This window comes from Alternaria infectoria (genome assembly GCF_024043175.1).
Source record: "Alternaria infectoria strain BMP 0036 chromosome Unknown scaffold_1, whole genome shotgun sequence".
In the NCBI taxonomy this organism is placed as follows: domain Eukaryota; kingdom Fungi; phylum Ascomycota; class Dothideomycetes; order Pleosporales; family Pleosporaceae; genus Alternaria; species Alternaria infectoria.
The window spans coordinates 2,099,242-2,123,268 of NW_026250690.1; the positions used below are offsets into that span (position 1 = coordinate 2,099,242).

Sequence of the window (24,027 nt, forward strand, 5' to 3'; positions counted from 1 at the left end):
GGCAAAAACCTTTTTCTTTGTCTGATTCCCTTTACCTTTCTGTACCATTCTGTTTTGAAACTGTTGGGTTGGTGTGTGTTTGGGGAAGGCTGTAGGAAGGCTGAGCCAGATCACAGCTTGTGCCCCCTTGTAGGGACAAGAAAGAAAGTGGATCTTAGAAACAAAGGAGAGATGTAGATTTGCGCACGATACCATTGAATCTGTTTTTTGCTTTGTTATGACGACGTGTGTCTGATCTATGCCTTGTAGTGTGTGCGTTGGTGAGTCGATTGACCTTTGCCTGTTGGGTCTGTGGTGCTGTCTCGACTTGATACTTGTTTATGACTGTTACTTGAGCATTCAATGCGCAAAGGTACGTACATGTCTGCCATGCATCTACCTATCCTCTTGTTCCCCAAGGTCAATGCGACTTGATCATTCGTTCGAGCCTCCTCATGTATCAACGTCGGCCTCACTCGCTCGGCTACGTCGTCACTAGGTACGACTCGCAGTATTCAACCACAGACATATATCTTTGTCTACTCATGATGCACTGGGTACGAATAGATTGGCACCAACGTATAACGGAACATCGTTTGCATCCAGTGCCTTGCAACTGCGTCGACAACTTTGTAATTATCCACGATTCATGCAAATCGAGATGACCAGCTTCTGGTAATGGTCATTTACGTAGTGTTGTCCGAGCAACATGTCCAGCATCACCGTTCGGTCACCGAAAAATCTTGAAACACGATGCGTTGTCCGGTACGAGACATGAGAATCAACCGCGGGGAGCTGACTTCTGTACACGTATCCGCTGCAGTATCGCTATCGAGTGAACCAATCCCCCTACACGTAACAAGCATTTGCTCCTATCTTAGCAAACTAGCACGGTTTTGTGGGCTTGACTAAGATTTATTTCCACAGATTGAAGCCTTCCTCTTTCGTTGTATTCACTATCTACGTCGCAGAGAGCGCACTACCTAGCCATGACTACTGCCTTCTAGGCTTCCTTCCACGCACCTAGAATCCCTCTACTATAAAAGCACGAGCGACCTACAGCTCTATTGTCTTTCCACAAAGCTCAACAACCCAGGACAAAAACACCCATACACTTACTGTGCGATGGACTTCTCGCGCTTCCAGGCCATTGTGTCGGAGTTCAACTCTACTGGCAGCAACATTACCAGCGGCAGCATCCCGTCGACCGTTCTAGAGTTGTTTATTCCAGGCTACAGCACTATCGCGCATCTAACGTCCCGCTACCTTGGATTCGACATCGGAATATTTGTGACAATCTGGCTAGGCATCTTCGGCGTGTACTATGGAGGCGTCTTTACCTGTAGCAAGATACGCGAATGGTTCTACACATATTACTCATCATCCATCGCCATCGATGAAGCCGACATCTTGTTCGACCATGTCATGAGCTGGATAGCAGTGCAGCGCATGACGACGTCTAGCAGACATCTGACTGCAGCTACGCGGCGGATCGGTGAAGTCGAAAACGTAGACGGTGACGACAACGTGTTGGATGAACATGGGATCTTCAACTACGAGAAGTGGTCGGGTAATATACCGCCAGTGTACCAACCTAATTACGGTGATTACGATTTCCAACACGAAGGAAGATGGTTCAGTTTTGCGCGGGTCAAGAAGAAGGACAATGGAAAAGTCAGGGATTACGACGAGGAGATTATCATCACATGTGTGGGTAGGAATGCGGTGCCAATCAAGGAACTCCTCGTGTTTGTCAAGAGGTGGAGCCTTAACAAAGCTAGTACGACTACGACAATCTACCAAGCGCCTGCGCAGAAGCAAGGCGGCGGCGAGCGGTACTGGAAACGCCAGTCTAGACGTCCATCGCGACCACTGAGTACTGTGTCCTTGGACCTACAGCAGAAAGCCACAATTCTTGGAGATATTAATGAATATCTCAATCCCGCTACAGCGCGTTGGTATGCGGCACGTGGAATCCCCCATCGCCGTGGCTATCTCTTTCATGGACCTCCGGGGACGGGTAAGACCTCACTGTCATTCGCTCTGGCCGGCATTTTCGGATTGAACATATACTGTCTTTCGCTCAACGACGGAATCTCCGAGTCTGCGCTAAGCAGTCTGTTCAATGACCTACCTAGCCGATGTGTTCTTCTCCTTGAAGATATTGATGCTGCGGGTATTAGGCGTGAAGGTCTTCCGCCTTCGGTTGTGGCCAAGGAGGATACTAAATCCATTACTGAAGGACTCAAAGTTGAAATACAAAATGCACCACAGAGTGTCATATCGCTGGCTTCTGCTCCAGAGTCTCTTGAAAGGCCTGCGCAGGAGGAAGGCAAAGAACAACCATCCAAATCTAAGGCGGCCTCAAAAGAAGCCCCCGGAGGAGCCCAAGGAGCGATCAGTCTGAGCGGACTTCTCAACGTCATCGATGGTGCCGCTTCTCACGAGGGCCACGTGCTCATCATGACCACCAACACCCCAGAGAAGCTGGACGACGCCTTGACCCGACCAGGTCGCGTCGATATGCAGATTGGTTTCACGCTCGCCACACGCGACCAGATGCGCGACACCTACATGCGCATGTTCAGCAACGATAACCCCACACCCGACGCTACTCAGGCATCCAAAGTCACAACGAAAAACCATATACCTACACGGGAAGCGAAGAAAGACAAGCTCGGCGACATTGTCCTTCCTAACAAGTCTATCGCGGCCGTTGTGGAACCGGGTAAGCTAGCGGAGATGGCACAGCAGTTTGCTGATGCATTGCCGGAGAAGGTTTTCTCGCCGGCGGAGGTCCAGGGCTATCTGCTGATGCACAAGATGGATCCAGGTAAAGCGATAGAAGAAGTGGCTAAGTGGAGAGAGGAGACGCTTGAAGCGAAGAAGAAGACGAGCAATGTTGTTGCTGCTTGAAGCGAGGTTGAAACAGAGGATATAACCACGAATGACTTCCTGGTATCGTTCACGAACGACCAGGTTTATTCGCAGTATCAACGCCCATATGTGGCATATATAAACCAGTGATGAATGTCTTCACCAAACCTGCTAACAGTTTCATGTGTACTGTGTTATAGCTTGTACATAGCCATGTCTGCAATACACTCTTCTACCCTCCACACAACGGGTAGCTGCATGTAAGCAGCACCTGAACGTGGCTATGTGTTATGATCCGATGAGATAGGCCGTAATGCGATCGTAAGATTCGGTCGACGTGTTGCTGAGCAACGCTGCGATGTATCGAGAGGCAGGATCGTTGGGAAGCGGACATCGTGTCCTAAAGGTACGTTTGCGGGTATCGGGCGTTGCGGACTTCAGCGTAGGCGTGTAGTGCCAGCGGCTTGACAGAGTGCTCAGTGTGATCTTGTCTTAGCTGGACATGTGTATGTGACGTTCCCAGATTGACTATGGCCATGACACCGGGTCGGTACATCTTTTCTGCCCAAGGGGAATTGGGGCATGGCTGGTTGCAACGACCAAAAACTGAAGAGTTCCTTCCAACAACACTGTGGGAGCAGCAACAGAGGCTCGATCGCTCCCTGTTACACACCGTTCATCAGACTTGCTCGTGGTGCGTCATTCGCAGTCCTGTACAGTTACGCAAACCCACCTTTGCGTTGCGCAAAACAATTTGGTGGCTTGCATTATCCCTGGCAGAGGGATCTCGATGCAGCAGCGTCATGCACCTTGCTCATGTCCCTAATCCCAGTAACTGTGCGGTTATGTCATGTCTGAGTGGCTTTCTGTCCTCAAGACCCAGCGGCTATGTCATGCCGTAAGTGGGTACGGCGCTGCGGCTGCTCTGGCGAAGCGGGAACCTCGCCTGATGACGAGGTCTGTCAAGGGCATCAGATGTGGTGGTGTGTTTGTCGATCGTTTTCGATGCCGATCTATTTCGAGAACGACTGTCCTGCCACCGTTTTCAAAAATAAGCGACATGACATCACATCTGAACAACGGGGGGTGGTCAGCGCTGTATTGACGGGTAGGAGTCTCGAAGAATCCTAAGGCAATATTGAACAGGCTCGAGCTGAGTTCCCGAAGTGACAGTTGCTGTAGCAGCGAGCTGGAAGGGAAGGCTTCTTGCGTCACTCGCATGCCCTTGACTCGTTCAGAGCTAAGCTCGACGCGAAACATCAGTCAGTGCCGATGACGATGAACTCGGCACATGTTCCGGATTGACGTTACTTCCCGGGACAGTTCCACTGGAGGTTTGGCATCCATGGTGATGCAAGCCGCAACTCCACGAGCGGCATCATAGCCCACAAAACGCGCAAACAGCCGCACCTCCCTGCGTTGTCGTGAAAACGTAGCGAGCAGCATCATGGGGCTCTAGCTAGGAAGCGTTGTGGGGTGGTCAAACCCGTCAACGTGGATGCAGATCTGCGGGTTGACATGACGTCCATTAGGCGCGGTTGTAAGAGGGCTAGAGCCGTCAAAGGGAGGTGGTTTCGATCCTCATACGGAGTCGCGATGTGTTGTGCGCGCTCGGTCTCAGAGCGATGATGCGAATGGGAAAATTGAGATGCGAATCTGGCAGGAAGGGTCTAGACGCAGGGTAGCGGCATCGGAAATTCGGCCAGGGGATCGAACATACTCGAAAATAAAGAACCACATCTTCGATTCGAACATGTCAAATAGGCAGCCGCTTCTAATTTGACAGGCAGATAATGCAGCGTGAAGATCATCTTTCGTGGGTCGCAGCCTCTGTCATTTGCTTAGATTAATTGCACATTTTCGATTGGAGGGCAGGGTGATGATCACAAGCCTGGACATCTGGCCTCTGAAGATTCTGCGTGGATCTCCCCTCGTGGTCGTTCCAGCCTTGGGCGTACGAAGCCCAGAATACACAACCATACCCAGAGAGTTGCCAGCCTCGGTATCCTAGCAGTACGGCGCGCTCCAAGATGCCCAAGGCGGCAGCGTAATGAAGACATCGTGACCGGGCGGTACCTGCGTCGTTGGTGGCCGGGGCGGTTGGTAAAGACCCTGCATGACGATGGCAGTGGCTGAAATGAAGCCGTCACACGGACAAACGTCAGAAGTGACGATGTTGCGCCAGAACATGTTGCGCTGAGCGGTTGGGTGGGGGCTATGAACGCAACGGGTATGCGGTAGCGCGAGACCCTGCTTTTGCGAGCCCTCCGCTAGACCCGCTTATACATAGCCCATGCAGGAGCGCCGGGCCGATCTCTGCCGTACTAGGATAAGATGACGTTTTCTGGTGCACGGAAACTTTGGGGCGCTGGAGCTTGGAGGGATCTTCCACTTTGCTGGGCTGCAGCCCTTGTGGAATGCGAGTTTCGAAGTTGAGCGAAGGAGGAGGTGTGACGTCGCTGGGCGGACTCGGTGCTCCACGAAGCGTGCAGACAGCCGTGCCGCTGGAATGTTGACATAGCTTCTGCGTCATGGCAGCTGGGTGAGCCTCATGGTGAGTCCGAAGTCGATAGCCTACTATGGGGAAAATAGCAAGCAACATGCGAAATCAACAGTTGCCGCTCGGCGGCTCTCAGACAGGACGCTGGGCATGTGCTGCCATGTACCGCCTGACCCTCAAGTCGCGACACCAGTCAACAGACGCGGTACGCCTATCCTCCGCTGTCAATGGCCAGCCAGCCCTGCTGCTAGAAAGTCCCCTAAACAGTTGTCCCAGCACCCCCGTCATTGCCGACATCATCAGCAAGCCCGGAATTCGTGATGCCCAGGTACAAGGCCCACCGCAAACGGGGATGTGAGTATCGGAAGCCGGTGATTGGTGGACGAGGCCACCACAGCCCAACATAGAAGGACCCTGTAGATCTCTGATCGCAAGCCTCGAAGCTGGCGGCCCACTAGCGCGCTGGTCATGGTGGATCACTTCTTTGAGCCGACAGTCATGGGCCGATCTCTTGCCTTGCGCAGTCATGATGGGCCAAGTCGTTCCGTCCGCCTCTGTTGTGCGTGCGTTGTGAGACGCAGGAGGGTATATAGTTCGCACCCCGCTTGCTGATTCTCTAGATCCCATCAACAGCACCCAGCTCATCGATTCACATACAAATCCTCGATCTCCAGCACACCCTCCGCACACATCTTATCTTACTTAAGCCTCTACTATCTTACCTCTATCACAACTTCAACTACACATCTACAACAATGTCTGCCATGACTGAGAACCGCCAACAAGTCTACGTCTCCGACGGCTTCTCGGAGCCCATGAGCGCTCAGCACAACTTTGCCAACAACTTCGACCTCAACGACCCCGACCGGGCCATGACCGACTACCAGAGGTATGTTGTTACTCTTGTACATGACTCGTATCAGTCACTAACAATACCAGGATCATGCACGAGCACACTAAGCGCCAGCTCACCACTGCCACCGACTCTGCTCGTCGACGAAGCGGCGCATCGTCTTCCGACTCTGTCAGCTCCGCCAGCTCATAACAATCATCTTGATTGTACATTGCACAACCATCTTCATTTCAAGCGTCTGAGACGCTATTTGTATTAGCGATGCATCGTTAAAGATCACGCTTTGATCTGACTTTATTTACGAGAGAGCCTGGCGTTTGGGGGTCTCCATATGGCTTTCGCCAATGGCATGCACAGCACGGTGTTGGATCGATTCAACGATATCCTCTTTATCTCAATAAATTCAACGTCTCTATCAGGAGATTTAAATCATCATTTACAATTACCCATTTGAGTGACATGTTCTTCCTTCGTGATATTGGTCACTCTTAGTTTCCGTGGTGGTCGTTCAACCTCCTTTCAACCTGTACCCGTGGCAACGTTGACGCGTGGACTTTGACCCTGGACGTCCTCGGTACGACGCATTGACCTTGACGCCTCTCATCACGCAATTCCAAGGTTTCACCGGCCACTTCTCATGCTAGCCATCAAGCCACGATACTCCCTACTTCTGCAGCATGCAACTTCGTACATGCACCAACGTACACACCGAAAGTTCCTCGCGAAAAGGCTTCAAATTCGAGCGCGAGCCCACAAGTACATGCAGACGACTACAGGGTCTTGCCGTCTCGCTTGGTCACAGTTCACCGTGGTTGCAGCGGCTACTGCATGTCGAAACGGCTCGTGCGACCACCAATTATTATCACTAGCCCCGGCCAGGACCCTGATTTTACAAAATGCACTAGTATCTTGCAGGATCTCGTCCAGAATCCCGTGATGCGGAAAGAAAAGCCGATGTAGTCCCGTTGAGGGCCAGGAAATTGCATGGTGCGAAGCTTGAATCTTGGAAGGAAGATGCAGGTGGGGCTGAAGGACCGAAAAGACACCCAGACTGTGGTAATGGGGTGTGGTTTCAGGGGAATGCGAGCAAGATTTACATCACAGCCATCTGATGTAAGCAACACCGTACTACATGTCTTGTTTACAGAGGCGCAGTGTGAGTAGAGTACCTAGGTAATGACAAGGCCTTTCGATCCACTACTCGTTGTACAACCAGGAATTCCACGTCCAGCTTCCTTGCGATCAATTTCGGAGACACCACTAGAGACGCCGTTGACCTGGTCTCCCAGCATGTTCAAGCTCTAGACGAAGTTGCAATTGCAAGCCGTTTTCAGGTTTGTTCCCTGCAATAGTATGCACACGTGTTTGTGCTTCCAGCGCGACCCTTCCCAGGTTGAGCTCTGCATCCTGGATAACCACGCTGCTTTGATGCTGACGTGTCTCGGACTACCAAATTATCTACAGACATTAGAAGAACAACTACAATGCTCATTTGCGAAATATCAGCAGGAAATACTGCGGTACCTAGTATTCCACGTAGCGACCAATAGGCCAGCGCCTTAGCGCAACAAAAGCTTCGGTCATACAGCTACCCAGCCGATATCGCAAATACTCCGAAGTTCTTCTGCCGACGAAGATTCACGAGAAGAAGAATGGCGAGTGATTGTTGTTCTTGCTGCACGTGTCGCCATGCAACGAGGCCTCCAGAAGCAAGCCATACTGCCACGGGCCGAGCAGCTTGCCCGGATTGGCCGGATGTCCACGGCTGTCCCCACCAGTGACATCGTTGACAAGCTTCAATGCGAACTCTCATCAACCGTCAATTGTCACCCTTCAATCGCTTCGTTGAAGTTGCGCTTCGTCCATAAAGCTTCTGCATTGCTTGCTTTATTTTCCTGTTCGCTCTGCATCTTCCGTGTCGCGTCGCCTTCGTCATGCGCTCCTTCGCTCTTACCGCCAGTCTGGCCGCGCTCTGCAGCGCAGCACCATATGGGCAGCAGACGCCACTCAAGAACATACTCGAGAACACAGACAAGAGCGATAAATACACGTACCCAACGGATTTTACGAGGGAGATTATCCCCAAGCCGTTCCACAGCCATAATGATTACTGGCGCGATGTGCCGTTCTATTCGGGTCTGAGCCAGGGTGCTATATCGACAGAAGCTGATGTGTGGCTTCTGAATGGCACGCTCTACGTAAGCTACGCGTCGCGAATTCATCCGATACCGCTAATGAATGATAGGTCGGCCATGAGCCTGCTGCCCTTACCGACAAGCGCACTCTCCAGTCTCTCTATCTGGAGCCAATTCTCGACACTCTGCATCGCCTGAACCCGAAGACTCGATTCGTGCAGCCAGGCGAGCAGAATGGTGTATTCGACACCTCTAGCGGACAGACTCTTTACTTCTTCATCGACTTGAAGACTGCCGCCGATGAGACCTGGCCCGCTGTTCTTGAAGCCTTAGAGCCTCTGCGAAGCGGCGACTGGTTGACAACTTACGACGGAACCAATCTGCGCAAGAATCCCGTTACCGTCATTGGAACTGGAAACACCCAGCTTTCGGACGTTCTTGCGTCGTCTCCACGTGACGTCTTCTTTGACGCGCCACTTGCTGATCTCAACGAATCCAAATATGCCGACCTCACCGCAAACGAGTCACCAATTGCGTCCACAAACTTTGCGTCGTCCTTTGGCGAAGTGCGCAAGCGGGAGTTCAACGATACGCAGCTGGAGACGCTGAGGAGCCAGCTTGACATGGCACATGAGAAGGGCATCATGGCCAGGTATTGGAACCAGCCGGCGTACCCGATTGGTACGAGAAACGCGGTTTGGCGTATTCTCTGGGACGAGGGCGTCGATCTGCTCAACGTTGATGATCTTGCGGCGGCGGCTGCCTTCTGGGAGGGCACTGGTTAATGAACGAGATGTATCTGGGCTACACAAAGCTATATGCACATCAAAGTACATAGGTATATAAGTAATGATCAAGGCCATCCAATGATGAATTCATGAAAATAAGCAATTGCTCGCAATGGTTCGTCGCGTGAGGCACACGTTCGCAGCTCGCTTAGTGCGGCTCTTTCTGGTTCCTGCAGAAGCTCATCCCTGTAACCCCGGATTACGTACTCGCCCGAGATTTTCCACATGTCAGTCATCTCAGCAATTGCGTTCTAGATCCCATCTCATATTCTTTGTCCTCATCAGAGACTACCCGGCAAACATCCTCACCACCGTCTTTCCACATATATCCGTCACCTACGTACGCGGCTGTGCCGGGACTCGCTTGCATAGCTATAGCCGGCCGCTCTTTGTTCAGAGAAACGTTCACGTCGCGTTTCATCGCTAGGGAAGGGACCTGCAAGCTTGCGAGCATCTGTCATCAAGAGTAAAGTCGCAAGGACTTTGGGCCAGCTCCTCCGACTTTTGAGAGCTGCTCCAAAATTGTGCGACTGAGAAAGAGCTAGGAATTCGGTGGTTACGTCATAGCGAAGATGTTTCCTCCATCGCAAGGCTTGCGACTGGACATTGATGCCATCAGTCAGATATTTGGTTCAATAAGCATCGCATGCTGGATAGGTACGTGGGATACAGCTTCTCGTACTGCTACGTGCTGTGCAACGCGCTTGCCTTGTGTTGCTTTTGCATGGCTGTTACCTCGGCACGCCGGAGCTAACGTGTGCGACAGTTGTTTTCTCACCTCAGATTATCGAGAATTGGAAGAGAGGCTCAGCGGAGGGCCTTTCAGTAGTCTTCATCGTAGTATGGCTACTCGGCGACTTCTTCAATATCATAGGCGCGGTGCTGCAAGGTGTCCTGCCAACGATGACCATATTGGCCGTGTATTACACTCTAGCCGACATCGTGCTGCTGCTACAGTGCTTCTACTACAAGGGCTTTACGTTGCGCGATGAGTATAAGAAACCCGCCGATGAATCCGACACGGATAGCGAAGTTAGTGAGCAGTCACCGCTTCTACCTCATCGCAGACCCCAGTCGAGCGGCTCACCCTATACAAACGGCAACGGCCATGGAATCGAAGTCCAGAGACCGCGCATTTCGGATATCGATCGCCGTGGCTCAGGCCATTCCCAAGGGTCATTCCGTGAGCGCTATCTCTCCATTGACGGCACGCATCTCTCGCCTGTCACACCGCTCCACGATGACTCAACTGCTGCACATCAAAATGGCGCAGTTACAGCCAGGTCTCAGCCGACCCAGTCCAGTCTGCAAACGATCCTCTTCAATCTTGGAACCATAGTTCTTGTATGCGCGGCCGGTGTTTTCGGTTGGTATCTTAGCGCACGAAACTCCACCGCTCCCAGCCAGCCCGACGGCGAGGACTCATCACCCGAATCAACCCTGCACTTCAACCTTTGGGGCCAGGTCTCAGGTTACGTTTGTGCCGCGCTTTATCTTGGGTCCCGCGTCCCACAGCTCCTGCTCAACTACCGCCGCAAGTCGACCGAGGGCATCAGCATGTTGTTCTTTCTGTTTGCTTGCCTGGGTAACCTGACGTATGTTCTGAGTATCCTGGTATACAAGCCCAAGTGTGGGGGCCACGTTTGTCAAGATGGGGAGGGACGCGCTGAGTACGGCAAATACATTGCGGTCAATATGAGCTGGCTGTTGGGCAGCTTTGGCACATTGTTGTTGGATGCCGGCGTGTTTGTGCAGTACTTCTTGTATAGGGTGGACGATGATGAGAGTGATGAGGAAGAGTAGACAGGTTCTACGTCAGGTGTCAAAAGTGTATTGAAATGAGCGTTTTGGTACATGCATGACGATTGATCATGCGGGCAGTGCGTGCACAGCCACGAGATTGTATATTATACATAGCGGCGTCTGTTGGGACAGCTGATTCCTTCTTTAGGAGTCTAATCGGTGCCTGGAGTTGCTAAATGCTTAGTAGTCTCGACTTCCGACATCAAGATACGGGATTCGCCCGGGTTCGTTTGCGGCCGACTGGCTACGTGCCACGCGCATTCGACGCCTTGGGCTGGAATACGTGCGTTTGCTAGAACGCCAGACTAAATTCAATCAGAATTCAACAGAATTTAAGCATCTCATCACATTCCACTCCTCTTCATCAGTATCTCGAAACAACATTATCTTGCTCTCTATCTGCGACGTGACAGGCAACCACCGGAATTGGTCAACACAACCATCATGCCCACTAACAAGCACTTGAAAAGTTCGTTGAGTTCTTTCTCCCTATGCAGCAGAGCTTTTACTAACATCTGCAGGCATTGTCTTCTGCGCCGCCGCGAAAGTAGAAGCAGACATACACACCTACCCCACACGCTTCCACGACATCGAAGAAGTCAAAGAGTACATCAACACTACCTGCAAGCAGTCTGGGAACCAGTACATCACCACCAAGCAGTTCTTGACGAAGCAGGAGCTGGCATACATCAAGGACAAGGTATGCTTCGTAGTAGCCTGCAACGCTTTCAAGCAGGGAGAGTTCTACTTGGAGGTCGGATTGGTAGATCGGCCGGCTTTGAGAGGTATGTTTGCCCCGTCTTTTTTGGTTATTCCAAGCTGACATGTAACACGACTCAGCGGCCATTGAAGCAGACATTCGACGGCTACTCCCCCTGGTACCTTATTGGCCCCACTTCTCCGGTGTGGACGATGCTCTCGTACACGTCGACAATGTTGCACGTTGGAAAGGCTTCGCATACACAGAGTTCAACGGGGTTGAGAAGGACAAGTTTCGGCGTTACGTAAACTTCAATACTGTGAGGCATGCTTTTGAAGATGGTCGCTTTGAGATGGATGTCCCCGGTGAGGATTGGCGGTGCCGAAAGCCCAAGGGGTCAAAAGCGCCTGGGATGAAGTTGACTACGATGAACGGTATGCCATCTCACTTTTGGACGCTTTATGCTACACTAACTCATTAAATAGGAGCTATCGAGAGCGACATTAAAGACCTCTTCACTCGCATTCCCACATGGCTACCAACATTCCCTTCCCTCAACGCGGCCCGAGACTACGTTGCCGGTTACTCGCGCTGCATCCACTTCTCATACACATACTGGCCTGACATCGAACCATTTCGCTTCCGGAAGATCGTCAACTTCAGCACGGCCAAGCTGGCGTTTAAGCGGGGAAAGTTTAAGATATGGGAAGGATACGAGGAAGAAGAGAAGTCTGATGATACGGATGAGACTGTCGTTGAGAGCACTCAGGTCAAGAAGACGGAGAGGGAGGTCTCTACACTGGCGTATCGGATCCGTTCCACCGGGTCTACTGTGACCCCGCTTGTCGAGACACCCGTCTTTTCTACTACCACGGCCTTCGGAGACGCTATCGACACGATCAACACGGCGATTGCGGATACTACTGCTGACAATGTGCCAGACTTGCTGCTGGAGGAGATTCCTGAGTGCGTTAGCATTGTACAAGACGAAGGCCAGGAGCCCGCCATGCCATCCCAGGTGGCTATCATCCCTGTTTCGGTTGAGCTTGATGAGGATCCGTTCAAAGTGAGTGTCTCTTGGTATCGTTCTGGACATCTGCTAATTATCTTCACTACAGGACCTCATCGCTGTCTTGAAGCGTGAGAGCATCCTGAAAGCGGCTTTCGAGTGACGCAAGCTGGTATTCTGGGATACTAAATTGTGTTGTGTGCTACGGATGTGTGGATCAAAAAAGTTGTGTCATATCTTTGTACAGTACTGTATCTGTGACTGGTCGATGCTGGTAGCGATGGTGACCATTGGAACATGTCATATTCGGGCTGCCATACTATTACTCAGATATCCGAGGAATCACTCGGTATTCAAACCTCATCACCGCTCTCCTTCTCGTTATCCACAATATCAATCACATCATCCATCAAAGTCTCCTTACCCTTGCCCTTACCAGCCTTCTTCGCCTTCAACTTGGCAATCTCCACCTCAATACCCATGTCGACCTCCCTCCTCAAGTTCTTATAGAAGCCCATCTTGAACAAGATCTCATACCACACGAACAGCGGTGCCAGAAACAGGGCTTGGACCAGATTGTCTAGCAAAGCCGGCTTCCGTCCCTCAAATTTTCCGTGTCCTACGAATTGTAGTATCCAGCTCACGACATGGATGGCGCCGGCAATGCTGTTAACTTTGGTCTTGTTGTAGCGCTGCGTGAGGCGGTTGGAGAGGGATGCGAAGGCGAGGATGATGGGGGTGACGGTGACGCCGGCGAGGTTGGGGGAGAGCATGAGGTACAAAGTCGAATAGGTGGCTGCGGCGATTGTGCCTAGGTTCAGTGGGAGGTTGAGGCGCGTAAGGAGCGGATGCTGGCGGATGGGGAGGGTAGGTGTGTTGGTGCCCTAGATGGTCGGGTCAGTCAGCGATTGATACTGGGAGGATGGAAGGAGCGGGAAGATTGGGCTACGCACAAACAGAATGCCTGTTGCGAGCAGGACGGGCACGCATGCTATGTGGATGGCGACATTGGTTGGATCGCGGTGGTATGCGCCATACTGCTCTTTGCATTAGCCAGCGAGCGCTCTCTGGGGCTGTACAGGCGCCATTACGAAGACGAGGTTCTTCTTCAGGTCAAAGACTGGCATCTTGGCTATTCGTCAAGCAGACGTGGTGCTTCGCGACAACGCTGGTGAAGTACCCGCGAGGCGGCGGCGCAGGCGTTGTATAAGAGCGTGCGGAAACGGCGGGAGATGCGGGGAAATGGCTGCGAGAAGCGGATCCGACGTCCAAGTCAGGGGAGCAACGTATGGGGGCAAGTCAACTTTAAGTCGGAAGACAGGAGAGGAAGAGGATATGCTCCGGGATCGTCGGGTTCCTGGAGTTATGGGGTTGCTGACGATCAGCCCACCCTCACGGCGGCCGCTGTGATAGCTGCGCTGGGGTGCATTGGCTGGTGGTTAGCTTCATGCCGAGGCTGACTGCCGAGGCACCTCCTGTCAGAGCCCTTTGGGGTTTGGCGCAGCATCCGAATAGCCGTTGCGATGCTTCCTGGTGCACGTGAAAGTGGTTGATGGTGGTTTCCGCTAGCATCCAGACGCGCGCTGCGCTTGAGAAGCGCGTTTTTGTGGGGCCGCATGACGATAGGCGTCGTCTTGAGTAGTGGGGATTCTGACGGCGATCCGTCTCCACGACGAACCACTTCACATCGCCGTCTACCTTTGTCACGTCTTATCGGATGCCATCTCGTTACTCTATCGTTGTGGAACTCATCATATGTCAAGCGAGCGACGGGGAGAAGGAGCAATGCGGGATAAGCGATGTGTGCTATTAAACCCACGAGGCACTCTGGTATGCATCGTCATTAGTGACAGACTACAACGCTCAGTCGAGCGAGGTCGAGGGTATTAACAAAAAAAAGCGATGAGACCACACGCCACCAAAATCATCCACACGCACTATTAGGTCACCAATCAGTCCTCTCCATGCGCCCAAACATGCTACGATTTATGTACCCAGCATTACCACCTCTTCTCGCCTCGCGCTACACTCTGTTCCAAAGCTGACTAGACCTGCTTCTCGCCTCGAGGCGCCGCTCGAACATAAGCATCCGGCTTAGCCAGCCCCTTCTTGCGAAGAATGTACGTGTTCCAAGCATAGCTCATCTGCGCTGTCACGCTTACGGGTGGACGCTGATCGCCAAACTTGTAAAGCTGAGGCTTGGAGAGACCCTTGTGACGGAGTATGTACGTCTTGAACCACCAAGGCAGGTTTTTGCCAGCCTGGTATTTCATGTGAGTGCGCGTAGGGACACCGAAGATGTAGTCCAGCTCTTCAAGTGTCCGCTGCTTGGTCTCGGGTAGCCAAAGGAAGCTGGAGATATATTAGCTCTCTGAATGTTGCAGCGTATCGAGAGTGACTTACATCATGACTAGGGCCACGACATTGAGACCAGCGTAGAAGCCGAATACTCCCTGAGGCCTCATGACCTTGAGCATGCGAGGGAGTGTGAGCGACAGCACTGCCTAATCGTTGGCGTATCAAGTCAGTCCAGGTCACACTACAGAATCCGACGCTTCGACTTGACTCACTGCCCAGAAGTTGTTTGTGGCCACAGCCCATGACATACCCACTTCTCTGTGCGAAAGCGGGAATACCTCAGCCGAGTACGTGAATGGCACCGGTCCCATTCCAGGAGAGTAGAAGGCGCCAAATAGATATACGAAGAAGGCGATCAGGCCTAGATGTGCATCGCTGTCCTTGGGAATGTAGTAGCACATGCCAGCTACAAGGAGCGTCCAGAACATATTGGGAAACGTGGAAAGAAGCAGACCGCGGCGACCGAACGTATCGATCGTCCAGACTGCCGGCCAAGCGAAGGTGAAGTTCACAAGACCGAACCCAAAAGATGCAATGAGGGCTTCCTTGTTTGTGGCTCCTCCTTCTGCAAAGATCGTGGAGCTGTAGAATGCGATGATGTTGATGCCACACATCTATTCCCATTAGCCTCATTCATCCCAAGGGACTTCCCACAATCTTACCTGTTGTCCGATCATCACGATACCAGAAGCTTGCGTCGCGCGACGGACCCGCGGAATCGTGAACAGCTCAATGAAGCGCGTGAAGAAGTTGGACTTGGGGTTGATTCCAGCTTCGCGAATCAGAACCTCTTCCTGCTCGAGGAGGCAATGGGTGTAGTAGAGGTCGCGCGCAGCTTGAAGAGGGGTGTTGCGTAGACGAAGAAAGGATCGGTAGGCTTTGGCGTACTTTCGCTTCTTCATGAGCCATCTTGGACTTTCAGGAACGAACCAGATGCCAATAACGAGGGGGACGGCAGGAATGAATGCGGATCCGAATTGAAGACGCCAGGAAATCGACCCAGTGTTCTATCCGTTGTCAGTGGTTGCAAACTGCGAGCATGTTCACGGCCTCACCATAACAGCCAGATTAGCGACCGTTCCCAGGAAGATACCAAACGCCGTCCTTACTGAGTCAGTATATGTCTCACATGCATTTCGTACAGTCATAACTCACCAGATCTGCCATGACATGACGAGCCCGCCACGCACACTAGCCGGGACATTTTCCGCTGAGAAGACGGGCACTGTGACTTCCTTGAGTCCCATACCAACACCCAGAAGCACACGGCAAACGGCAAGCTGGCCCCATGTCTGGCTCAGACCCATGCCAAAGGGCGCAAAGAGTGAGAAGACGGCAGCAATGAAGATGGTACCACGACGACCGCAGAGTTCATTCACGGGATCTAGGGTCGTTAGCAAGAGAGAACATGAGATGACGGGAACTTTGAAGTCAACTCACCAGAGATCCAAGCACAGAACACTATAAAAGTTAGCGAACTTCTCAACTGGCTCACCATCATGTAACACTCACCAGCAATAGCAATATAAGGACAAGCATTGATAAACCCAATAATCCACCCATTCTTCTCACACGTCCCCGCCGCCTCACACACTGGGCCAGAGTCCGGAATACCGAGGGCCTGGCCGAAAGTCAGATTAGCGCCGTTGGAGCCCGTTTGGTCCCACCCCTGGATAGCTGCTGCGACAGAGTTGAGGATAATGGTAAAGTAGAGTGTACGAGGGAGTTTGAACCGATGGGTGATCTCTTCGCGGATGGCGGTACGGTCATCTTCGTCCAGCTCTTCAAGGTCTTCGAAGAGTGCGGGTGACTGTGCAAGGAGGGCGCCTTTGACGAGGAGAGGCTCGACGTCGGTTAGCTGGTGCTCTGTGGCGAAGTCGTGGACGTTGGCTAGGAGCTGCTCTCGCGGTATGTCGACGAGCGGGTTGCGGATTCTGGATTTGTTAGTAAAAGCGAGTCTTGAGCATGCCATTTGAGAAGTTTCGGGTGCGAATATGCTTGTGCCAAGTGGGTTTGATCAGCTAAGGGATTACTTACTCGCCCTCTAGATTGGCTGTTAGGCGAGCGACGCTCTCTTTGCGCTTCTGTTCATCGTCGAAGATGGACGCCTTACGTTCGTGGTGTTCATCTACTACCACTGGACTGGAAGACACACGGTCAGTACATAAGCCTCACATCATGGTCATCTTCAGCTTGCGACAAGTAGCTTACTCAATCTTGGTATCCTTTTCAGGTTCTGCCATGGCCAACTTATAGGCAGACGTGCGCACTACAGCTTGAGTATGTTTGGCGTCGAAGCCCAGGTGGAGATAGCTTCAGGAAAGCTTCCAGCAAGATACGAGAACAAGAAGAAAAGACGCAAAAGAGCTTCATCATACGAGACCAGGCGAACAGACATGCTTATATGTCCGTGTCTTTCAGGCTTACTGCTTCATTCCCAAAAGCTGCAGTTTCCCTGTCTTGGGTCAATGCCAATACCGATCCTCACACATGCAACCATTCCCATCCATCAACAAAAACGCTCAAACACGATCACGCGGTACCAGCTCACCAGCCAATAGCGGCATGAAACGATGGGCCAGGGTAAGTAATCACCGCATAACAGCTGGGAGTTGGCCAACGTTGGTGGCTGCAAAACGGTAAGGCGGAGCACTTGGTCGTTCTTGGGTAGTGGGCTTGGCCGGGCTTTGACGATTGTTCTCACGCCTTGGACTTTCTTGATGCGATGAAGCGAGGGCCAGGAGGGGTCAAGGCTGATGCCGATATCACAAGCCGCGAGGCCATCCGGATAATATAAACCCATGGCTCTAGATACGTGGCTTCGGCGCTTCTTCGATACCGAGGAGTATCGTGCGCTCACAACCGATACAGTAAAGGCGGAAGCAAAAGAACAGACACAACTATTGTGTCCCATCTACAAACAGCCAGCCAGCCATATACACTACACGCGCCTTGGCATTTCCCAGTCATTCCATCTTGGTATCCCAAGGCTAAGCCCCATACCACACCCACGTCTCAGCTGAAGCGAACGAGGATCTCACATGACAGCTTGGTGCGATGTAACACAAGACTCATCGCCATATCTGCATGCACATGTAAATGCACAAAGATGCATTGCAAGTCCAGGGAAATCCCGAGGGGTTGGAATTAATATATCAGCCCATCCAGCAAATGCTTTGACCGGTGCTGCGGCCACTTGTATCGCAAGTACCATACTCCGGGATTACAACGAGTACTTCACTTGCTATGATGCAAATTAGCAAGACATCGGCGACTCAAGGTTCTTCCTTGCTGGTTTCAATCAAGAAAGGCGAAGCCGTCGTGCCCCGTTTTTCAACCCAAGGCTTTGCGTGATCAAGATCAGACAAAGGCGAAGGTTGTTTTCCCCGCATTCTCGCTTGGCCTTGCTTGTGCACCAACCGTTTTCTCTTGGATGTGCTTTCTTGTGGTTTCTTGGATCTGCAGCATGGGTGCTAGCAAGGTAGCGCAGATCGAGACCTGCGCGATGCACGTCTGTGGTGAGATTGAGTCTTGGTGGGGGCGCTGATGGATGCCTGAGTCTCTTCGCTTTGGCGCCTACACAAGGCGCACCTGGCTCGCCCTCAGTGTGAATTTGCATGCGGCATTTTCTCAACGCGATCACGATAGTCGAGTGTTGTCGCATGGGATCCATGGATATCGGTCAATGCGGAATTCTTGATCATTGCCGCACGCAGTATGTCGAGGCGAAGGCTAGCATCTGTCGCAAGCCAACTGCCGTTAAGCGTTTGGCGAATGAAGAAGGGAGCGGCACGCCCAGATAGATAGGGATCTGAAGATCTTCAAGAATCGGTATCTTCAACATGTCTTTGTAACCGCTCCGGATACAGCTACATCTGCTACCTCTCAATGTCGAGCCAAGCTCCGAACTAGCCAATCCAGCTGAGAAATGTTACATCAATGGATGCCAGGACTTTGTGGAATTTGTCTCTGAATCTCCACGATGTACTCGCTGGAAAACGGCGCTGGAAGACTGACTTTCAACACCCGGCCGAAGGTACATCATCAGAACCAGCCACTTGTGCCTCTTTCCGCTGCCCGTTCAATGGGGGAGTATTTGAGACCCTTTCTACCTCTTTGTGTGTTGGCGACGTTTCTGAAACCCGCAGAGCCTCAGAGTTTTGATAATTCTGTAAGAATCGCTTCGCCCGGTTAGTCTGGTCCAGCGTTTCCTCATAACCTTCCCATGTTGGGTCGACCCTTTCAAACATATCTTCGAAGCCCTGCGTCAAGCTGTCTTTTAGTTTTTTAATCCTCTTCACTTCCCTCTTGTGCTCTGGCGACGTCTAGACGCCATTTCCGTATCCTGGTTCCTTCTGCTTCCCTTTATCTGTGCTGTCGCTCGTATCCGCGCTTCCCGCAAACGCAGTCTGAATTGGAGGTCTAGGTTTGGCGGCGATGTCGAGTTCGGCAAACTTCGGTCGTACTTGGAAGATGTTCACGCGGGCGGCGTTGAAGACCTGTTCGGAAGGCGGGATGGTGACTGCGAGGTTTGTGTTTTCGGTGAGACGTGTGATGAAGAACATGAAGCGACCCGTTTTGATCTGCATTTCTGCAAAGTTTGCACTACCGGCAGGAATATTTGTGTGTTTCCTATGAGGGAAAAGAGTATTAGCCAGGTCTTGAATGGTTGGTTGGTTGGAGGACAGGTACGTACGCCATGCTCTGTTTATGCGTCTTCAGGATGCTTGAGATGCGCTCGAACCGGTCCGTGAACGGGTTGGCTTCCTCAGTCTGCCTTGTAACATGTGCCACTGTAAGACAAGTTGTACGCTCATACAGAATGAGTTCTCTAGCATCAATAACCTCGGCCAACTGTTCCAGCAGCGCCTCAATTGTGCCCGCATTCGGTATCAAGTAGTAGATGATCTTTGTCCAAGCCTTGTATAGGCTTTGGTCCCAGATGCTTGTTGCGAAGAACTCGACCGTATCCTTGAACCCCTCGCTAGCCTCCCGGATGTACTCGGCGCGCTCGTCGAACATGGCCTGGCGGAGGCGGGCTTGTACAAGATCCATCTTGTGTATAAGACAGAAGACCTTGGCGTTGGGGCTGCACTCGTGGAGGGCGCGAATGATATTGGAGTAGGAGACGACGTCGGCTGCGAACTCGCGCGATTCGATGTCGAAGACGAAGATGAGGACGGCGACGGAGCCAAAGACGTGGTTCCTAGATTGATTGAGGTAGTTCTCGACGAAGCCGTCCTGACTGCGAAAGATCAGTTCATGTTATCATCTGGTCTGGTAGCTGATGGGCTCACCCTCCGCAGTCCCAGAGATTGAGCATGAGGTTTCCCATGAACTTGATATTGCTGTGCTCAACGTCGATTGTCGCACCCAATCTCCGGACATCTTTGGCGACGTAGTTGCTGAAAACGATGCTTCTCATTGATGACTTGCCGGCTCCACTCTTTCCCATGAGCAGCACCTTCCGCTGCTTCTGCCGTTTGATAGAGTTCATGGTGATAGCGTTCCGACTGTGGAAAGAAGCTGCGCGCGAGTCGCGATAAGGTGCGCTGTGCAAAGACTGCCGCGCGGCAAAGGTAGGCTTGGTAGCGAACGCGGAGTGGTAAACGTCTAGTAATATGGAGCCGTCGCGTGGGATTTGGTGATGGGATGACGTACCGTAAATAGCACGCCTGGGCGAGCTTTGGCGTGCCCGAGCGGTTTTGGGTCTCTTCTTGGCAGGTGGGTGGGGCACTTCCGCACTCCGCATTCCTTCTACTGGAAACGCGATGGCCATCCTTGCTATCAACAGTGTGGTCAAAGCGATGCACATCATAGTATTTCTTGTTTTATGTTCATGGAGTTCTAGTCAGATCAAAATTCCCCATTGTGAAGATTAGTGAAGGCGCCAGCTCTCGTTGATAAGGCTCTGGTACGTGGCTACGGAGATTCCAAAAAGTCATGGTAAGGAATTATTACAACACATGAAATGAATCTTAAGCCGCCAGCGCTTCCAAAGTAGAATGAAACATAAACGTGGCTGGTGTGACGAAGCAGAACGTATAAACAAGAAGCTGTCCACCAAATACGACCGTCAAGATCGTGTATCATAAATCCCATCCACTTGGCCATAATTAGAAGGTACTGCGGCGGCTGGGGTAAGGGTCCCTCGTGGGTATCGGATACGTGCTTCCGCTGCACGATGTCTGTATGTGAAGGAAGCGAAGGAAGGGCGGAACAAACGAAGAAAGGGGTATCTTAGAAAACAGTGCCGTCCGACAGGATCATGATTGGCGGTTCTTTAGTGTTGGGCCGCGACACTTCAGCAATCTCTCGACCTCCCTAGTGGTGTGGGTCAGTTACATCCCAGAACATGGGAATCATGTCAAACTCACCTTCCAACTACCAGCTTCCAGCATTTGTGCCAGATTAAGCTTGTCAGAGCCGCTCAAGCCCAACAGCTGATTTACGTCGACTAGGAGATCGTCGAGTAACCCGACAGTGACTGCGCGCCATTCCACGATCACGTCATCGTCGGCGGTAAACATCGGCACAACCTCCATGCTCGGCTGCCCTGTCACCTGTGCGTTGCGTTGGTATTGTGCAAGGCCGCGCTTCTGATCATCGGGCTTGAGTGTTAGGAGGCCGACGTCAATGAAAAGTCCACCGTTTCGGTATTCTGGCAACCCGGTCAAGAGCTCAGCGCCGGGGAAGTGAACGTGGAGTAGCCTCGTCATTGGCACCATTAGCGAGTAGGTCATCCATTGTGTCAGCTTGTGGAAAGGGACAATGTTCTCCCACGGGTGGGTAGGATGCGATGGCATGACGGAGCACGGCCAGGCGTCGCCCATGGGTACACCGTCGATTTGGGTCCTCGTTGCCGGCCAGATGGGGGTCAAACTGTCCATGAGAGTGTTCCAGAGTGTGGGGAGGGGTATAATGGGGACTGAGGATGCTTGTGTAGTGGGGTGCGAGAGGAGGTAGTCTGAGAGTGTTAGCCAACATCATGACTTGTGGAAGGTGTGCGTACCGAGCATGTTTCCTGGCCGCGCTTCGAGACCAAAGACTTCTTGATTTTGCAGGGCTTCTGCTAGGCGGAGCAGCAGGCTAGTGCGACCCTCGAGACCGTCTATTGGGTTTGTGGCGTTGACTTGCAAGCCACGCGCCACTGTTGCGACGTCCAGCTTCTTCAGCCCCGCACTGTCGACTTGGAAGGGCTCTCTGGGATCGCTGCTGAATGCGCCGGACTTGAACATCTCCAGACTGGCGACGGCAAGACCCTCGCTGCGGCGGTAGATCCTGCCCGACTCCTTGCTCTTGTACTGCCATTTGGTGCCTGCACCTGCATCGAGGAGGACGGAGACGAGGAAGAGATCAATCAGGCGGCGGGTGCGCTCTTGGTTGTCGACGGTTGACGGCCATGACGCCATGAGCTGGTCAATTCGCGGGCGGCCACCCACATCGAAGTGCTGCCAGCGGCCGTGGGGTGGGATGGAGGCGTAGTCGGGCGCATAGTCGCGCTGCAGGCACGGTCAGAGGGAGGCGGCCCAGCATGGCATCCTTGCGCAGCAAAATGAGGCTTACCTTGATTATCGATACAACAAAGCGGGCGACATCGCCAAACTTGCTCATGTCGACAGTGAAGTGCTTGAGCTGGTTCTTTTTGGCCTTTTCGAGCACCAGCTTGGAGCGCTCGCGGACGGCGTAGATGCTGCGCAGGTAGCCGGCCGGGTCGAGGGTTGGATCCGGGGCCTTTGGCAGAGGGACGTCTGGGAAGCTTGTAGGCCGAGAGCCGTTTGGGGTGGGTCCAGGAGAGCGCAGGGAGCCATTGGAGCTGTTCGGCTGGCTGCCGTTGGGAGAAACCTGGGGCTTGGAGCCCTTGCGGTTGAAGAGACGCATCGGAGGCAGCGGCGACGGAGGGCGCGAGGAGCTGGCGGAAGGAGCGTTTCTGGCGAGGTTTGCTGGGGAGTAGGAAGGCACGTCGAAAGCTGGGCGAGGATGCTCGAGAGCGATGGTTCTGTGCCAGGCCCGCGCTTACTGGCAGTGCGGAACCGTTGCCGGGAGATCCCTGGACAAACAATCCGGAAGCGACTGCGCTGGTGGAGCTTAGTATGCAAGGGAGTCGACACGTGCGCTGGTAGCAAAACCTTGTGTAGAGACTACTACCCGGGCAGTCATGAATTGCAAATCAGGCGGGTCCCGGTCCAGGCAGTGTTGAGTTGCGAGATGGGGGAGCAGAGCCAGACAGACGCGTCGCTTGCAGATGTATAGCACCTGTCCACCCTGGCCAGCATAGTCGCGCCGACCGACTGCCCCTGGCTCTTCCGCGTCAGTGGACGGCACGATAGACGACGCTAGCAATAATCATCCCTCCCTCGAGCGTCCTGTTCCTGAGTCTCTCGTGTAGACTCGCCCGGCCGCCCGCTTCTCCATGCGTATCGGAGTCCGCTCCACACCGCAGGGTCCCGACTGCTTGTTCTCGTCGCGTCTATACCGAGTAGCTGCGACCGCGACCTCGCTCTCTGTTCCCCTCCAGGCATAGTTGGTGCCTTGTACCTGAGCCGTTCGCTCCAACCGCGAGCCTGGCGGCACGCACCACATCCCCTTTGCGGCTAGCCATCAGATACCTCTACCTGGTACCGGTCTTGACCCCGTTCAGGCTAGGCAGCGAACGGCTTGCATATATCAAATGCAACCTCTCATTACCACTTGTGCTGTCACCCATCGGCCAACTGCTGCATCTCTGCACCGTCAGCATCACCATGGATACGCATCCAAACCTAGATTCGCGCAGATTCTCCTGGCATAAGATTCTTTGCGAGTAGTGTGCGCACGTGAGTCATCTAGCCCTCGCTTCCTTCGGGGATGGGCGGGTGGTCAAGTCTGATACCGTGGGCGCGGGTTCGCGGCTCGGCAAATCCGCCATGCTGCCTGTGCCTGAGCGCCGAGGGTCGACTGTCTCCCGTCCAGGTACGAGCTGGCTGTTATGATCAGCCTAATAAGACGCCTGCGTGCACAGTCCGACCGAACCTTCTCGAGACCA

General features: G+C 52.8%; 9 protein-coding genes across 9 annotated transcripts; 5 read left to right on the plus strand and 4 right to left on the minus strand.

Moving 5' to 3' along the window:
* Positions 1-1,104: 1,104 nt before the first annotated feature.
* On the plus strand, positions 1,105-2,895 carry J4E92_000725 (uncharacterized protein; the record flags this gene model as incomplete). The annotated part of the gene is made up of 1 exon (XM_051492140.1): positions 1,105-2,895. The coding sequence occupies one exon, from the start codon at positions 1,105-1,107 to the stop codon at positions 2,893-2,895; it is 1,791 nt and encodes a 596-aa protein (XP_051357652.1).
* Positions 2,896-6,111: 3,216 nt separating this feature from the next.
* J4E92_000726 (uncharacterized protein) lies at positions 6,112-6,401 on the plus strand (the record flags this gene model as incomplete). Its single annotated transcript, XM_051492141.1, has 2 exons — positions 6,112-6,245; positions 6,296-6,401. The coding sequence occupies 2 exons, from the start codon at positions 6,112-6,114 to the stop codon at positions 6,399-6,401; spliced, it is 240 nt and encodes a 79-aa protein (XP_051357653.1).
* Positions 6,402-8,143: 1,742 nt separating this feature from the next.
* Positions 8,144-9,129, plus strand: J4E92_000727 (uncharacterized protein; the record flags this gene model as incomplete). Its single annotated transcript, XM_051492142.1, has 2 exons — positions 8,144-8,407; positions 8,455-9,129. The coding sequence occupies 2 exons, from the start codon at positions 8,144-8,146 to the stop codon at positions 9,127-9,129; spliced, it is 939 nt and encodes a 312-aa protein (XP_051357654.1).
* Positions 9,130-10,035: 906 nt separating this feature from the next.
* On the plus strand, positions 10,036-10,935 carry J4E92_000728 (uncharacterized protein; the record flags this gene model as incomplete). The annotated part of the gene is made up of 1 exon (XM_051492143.1): positions 10,036-10,935. One exon carries the CDS (start codon positions 10,036-10,038, stop codon positions 10,933-10,935), a length of 900 nt encoding a protein of 299 aa, XP_051357655.1.
* A 444-nt stretch (positions 10,936-11,379) lies between these two features.
* Positions 11,380-12,807, plus strand: J4E92_000729 (uncharacterized protein; the record flags this gene model as incomplete). The annotated part of the gene is made up of 5 exons (XM_051492144.1): positions 11,380-11,404; positions 11,457-11,720; positions 11,776-12,069; positions 12,121-12,701; positions 12,754-12,807. The coding sequence occupies 5 exons, from the start codon at positions 11,380-11,382 to the stop codon at positions 12,805-12,807; spliced, it is 1,218 nt and encodes a 405-aa protein (XP_051357656.1).
* A 190-nt stretch (positions 12,808-12,997) lies between these two features.
* J4E92_000730 (uncharacterized protein) lies at positions 12,998-13,771 on the minus strand (the record flags this gene model as incomplete). The annotated part of the gene is made up of 3 exons (XM_051492145.1): positions 12,998-13,528; positions 13,598-13,681; positions 13,736-13,771. 3 exons carry the CDS (start codon positions 13,769-13,771, stop codon positions 12,998-13,000), a joined length of 651 nt encoding a protein of 216 aa, XP_051357657.1.
* A 918-nt stretch (positions 13,772-14,689) lies between these two features.
* J4E92_000731 (uncharacterized protein) lies at positions 14,690-17,245 on the minus strand (the record flags this gene model as incomplete). The annotated part of the gene is made up of 10 exons (XM_051492146.1): positions 14,690-14,996; positions 15,048-15,148; positions 15,215-15,616; positions 15,665-16,009; positions 16,058-16,106; positions 16,158-16,386; positions 16,443-16,463; positions 16,515-16,936; positions 17,040-17,144; positions 17,214-17,245. 10 exons carry the CDS (start codon positions 17,243-17,245, stop codon positions 14,690-14,692), a joined length of 2,013 nt encoding a protein of 670 aa, XP_051357658.1.
* A 2,082-nt stretch (positions 17,246-19,327) lies between these two features.
* On the minus strand, positions 19,328-20,499 carry J4E92_000732 (uncharacterized protein; the record flags this gene model as incomplete). The annotated part of the gene is made up of 3 exons (XM_051492147.1): positions 19,328-19,634; positions 19,699-20,247; positions 20,300-20,499. 3 exons carry the CDS (start codon positions 20,497-20,499, stop codon positions 19,328-19,330), a joined length of 1,056 nt encoding a protein of 351 aa, XP_051357659.1.
* A 743-nt stretch (positions 20,500-21,242) lies between these two features.
* Positions 21,243-22,883, minus strand: J4E92_000733 (uncharacterized protein; the record flags this gene model as incomplete). Its single annotated transcript, XM_051492148.1, has 4 exons — positions 21,243-21,326; positions 21,380-21,969; positions 22,015-22,504; positions 22,569-22,883. 4 exons carry the CDS (start codon positions 22,881-22,883, stop codon positions 21,243-21,245), a joined length of 1,479 nt encoding a protein of 492 aa, XP_051357660.1.
* Between the last annotated feature and the right edge of the window lie 1,144 nt (positions 22,884-24,027).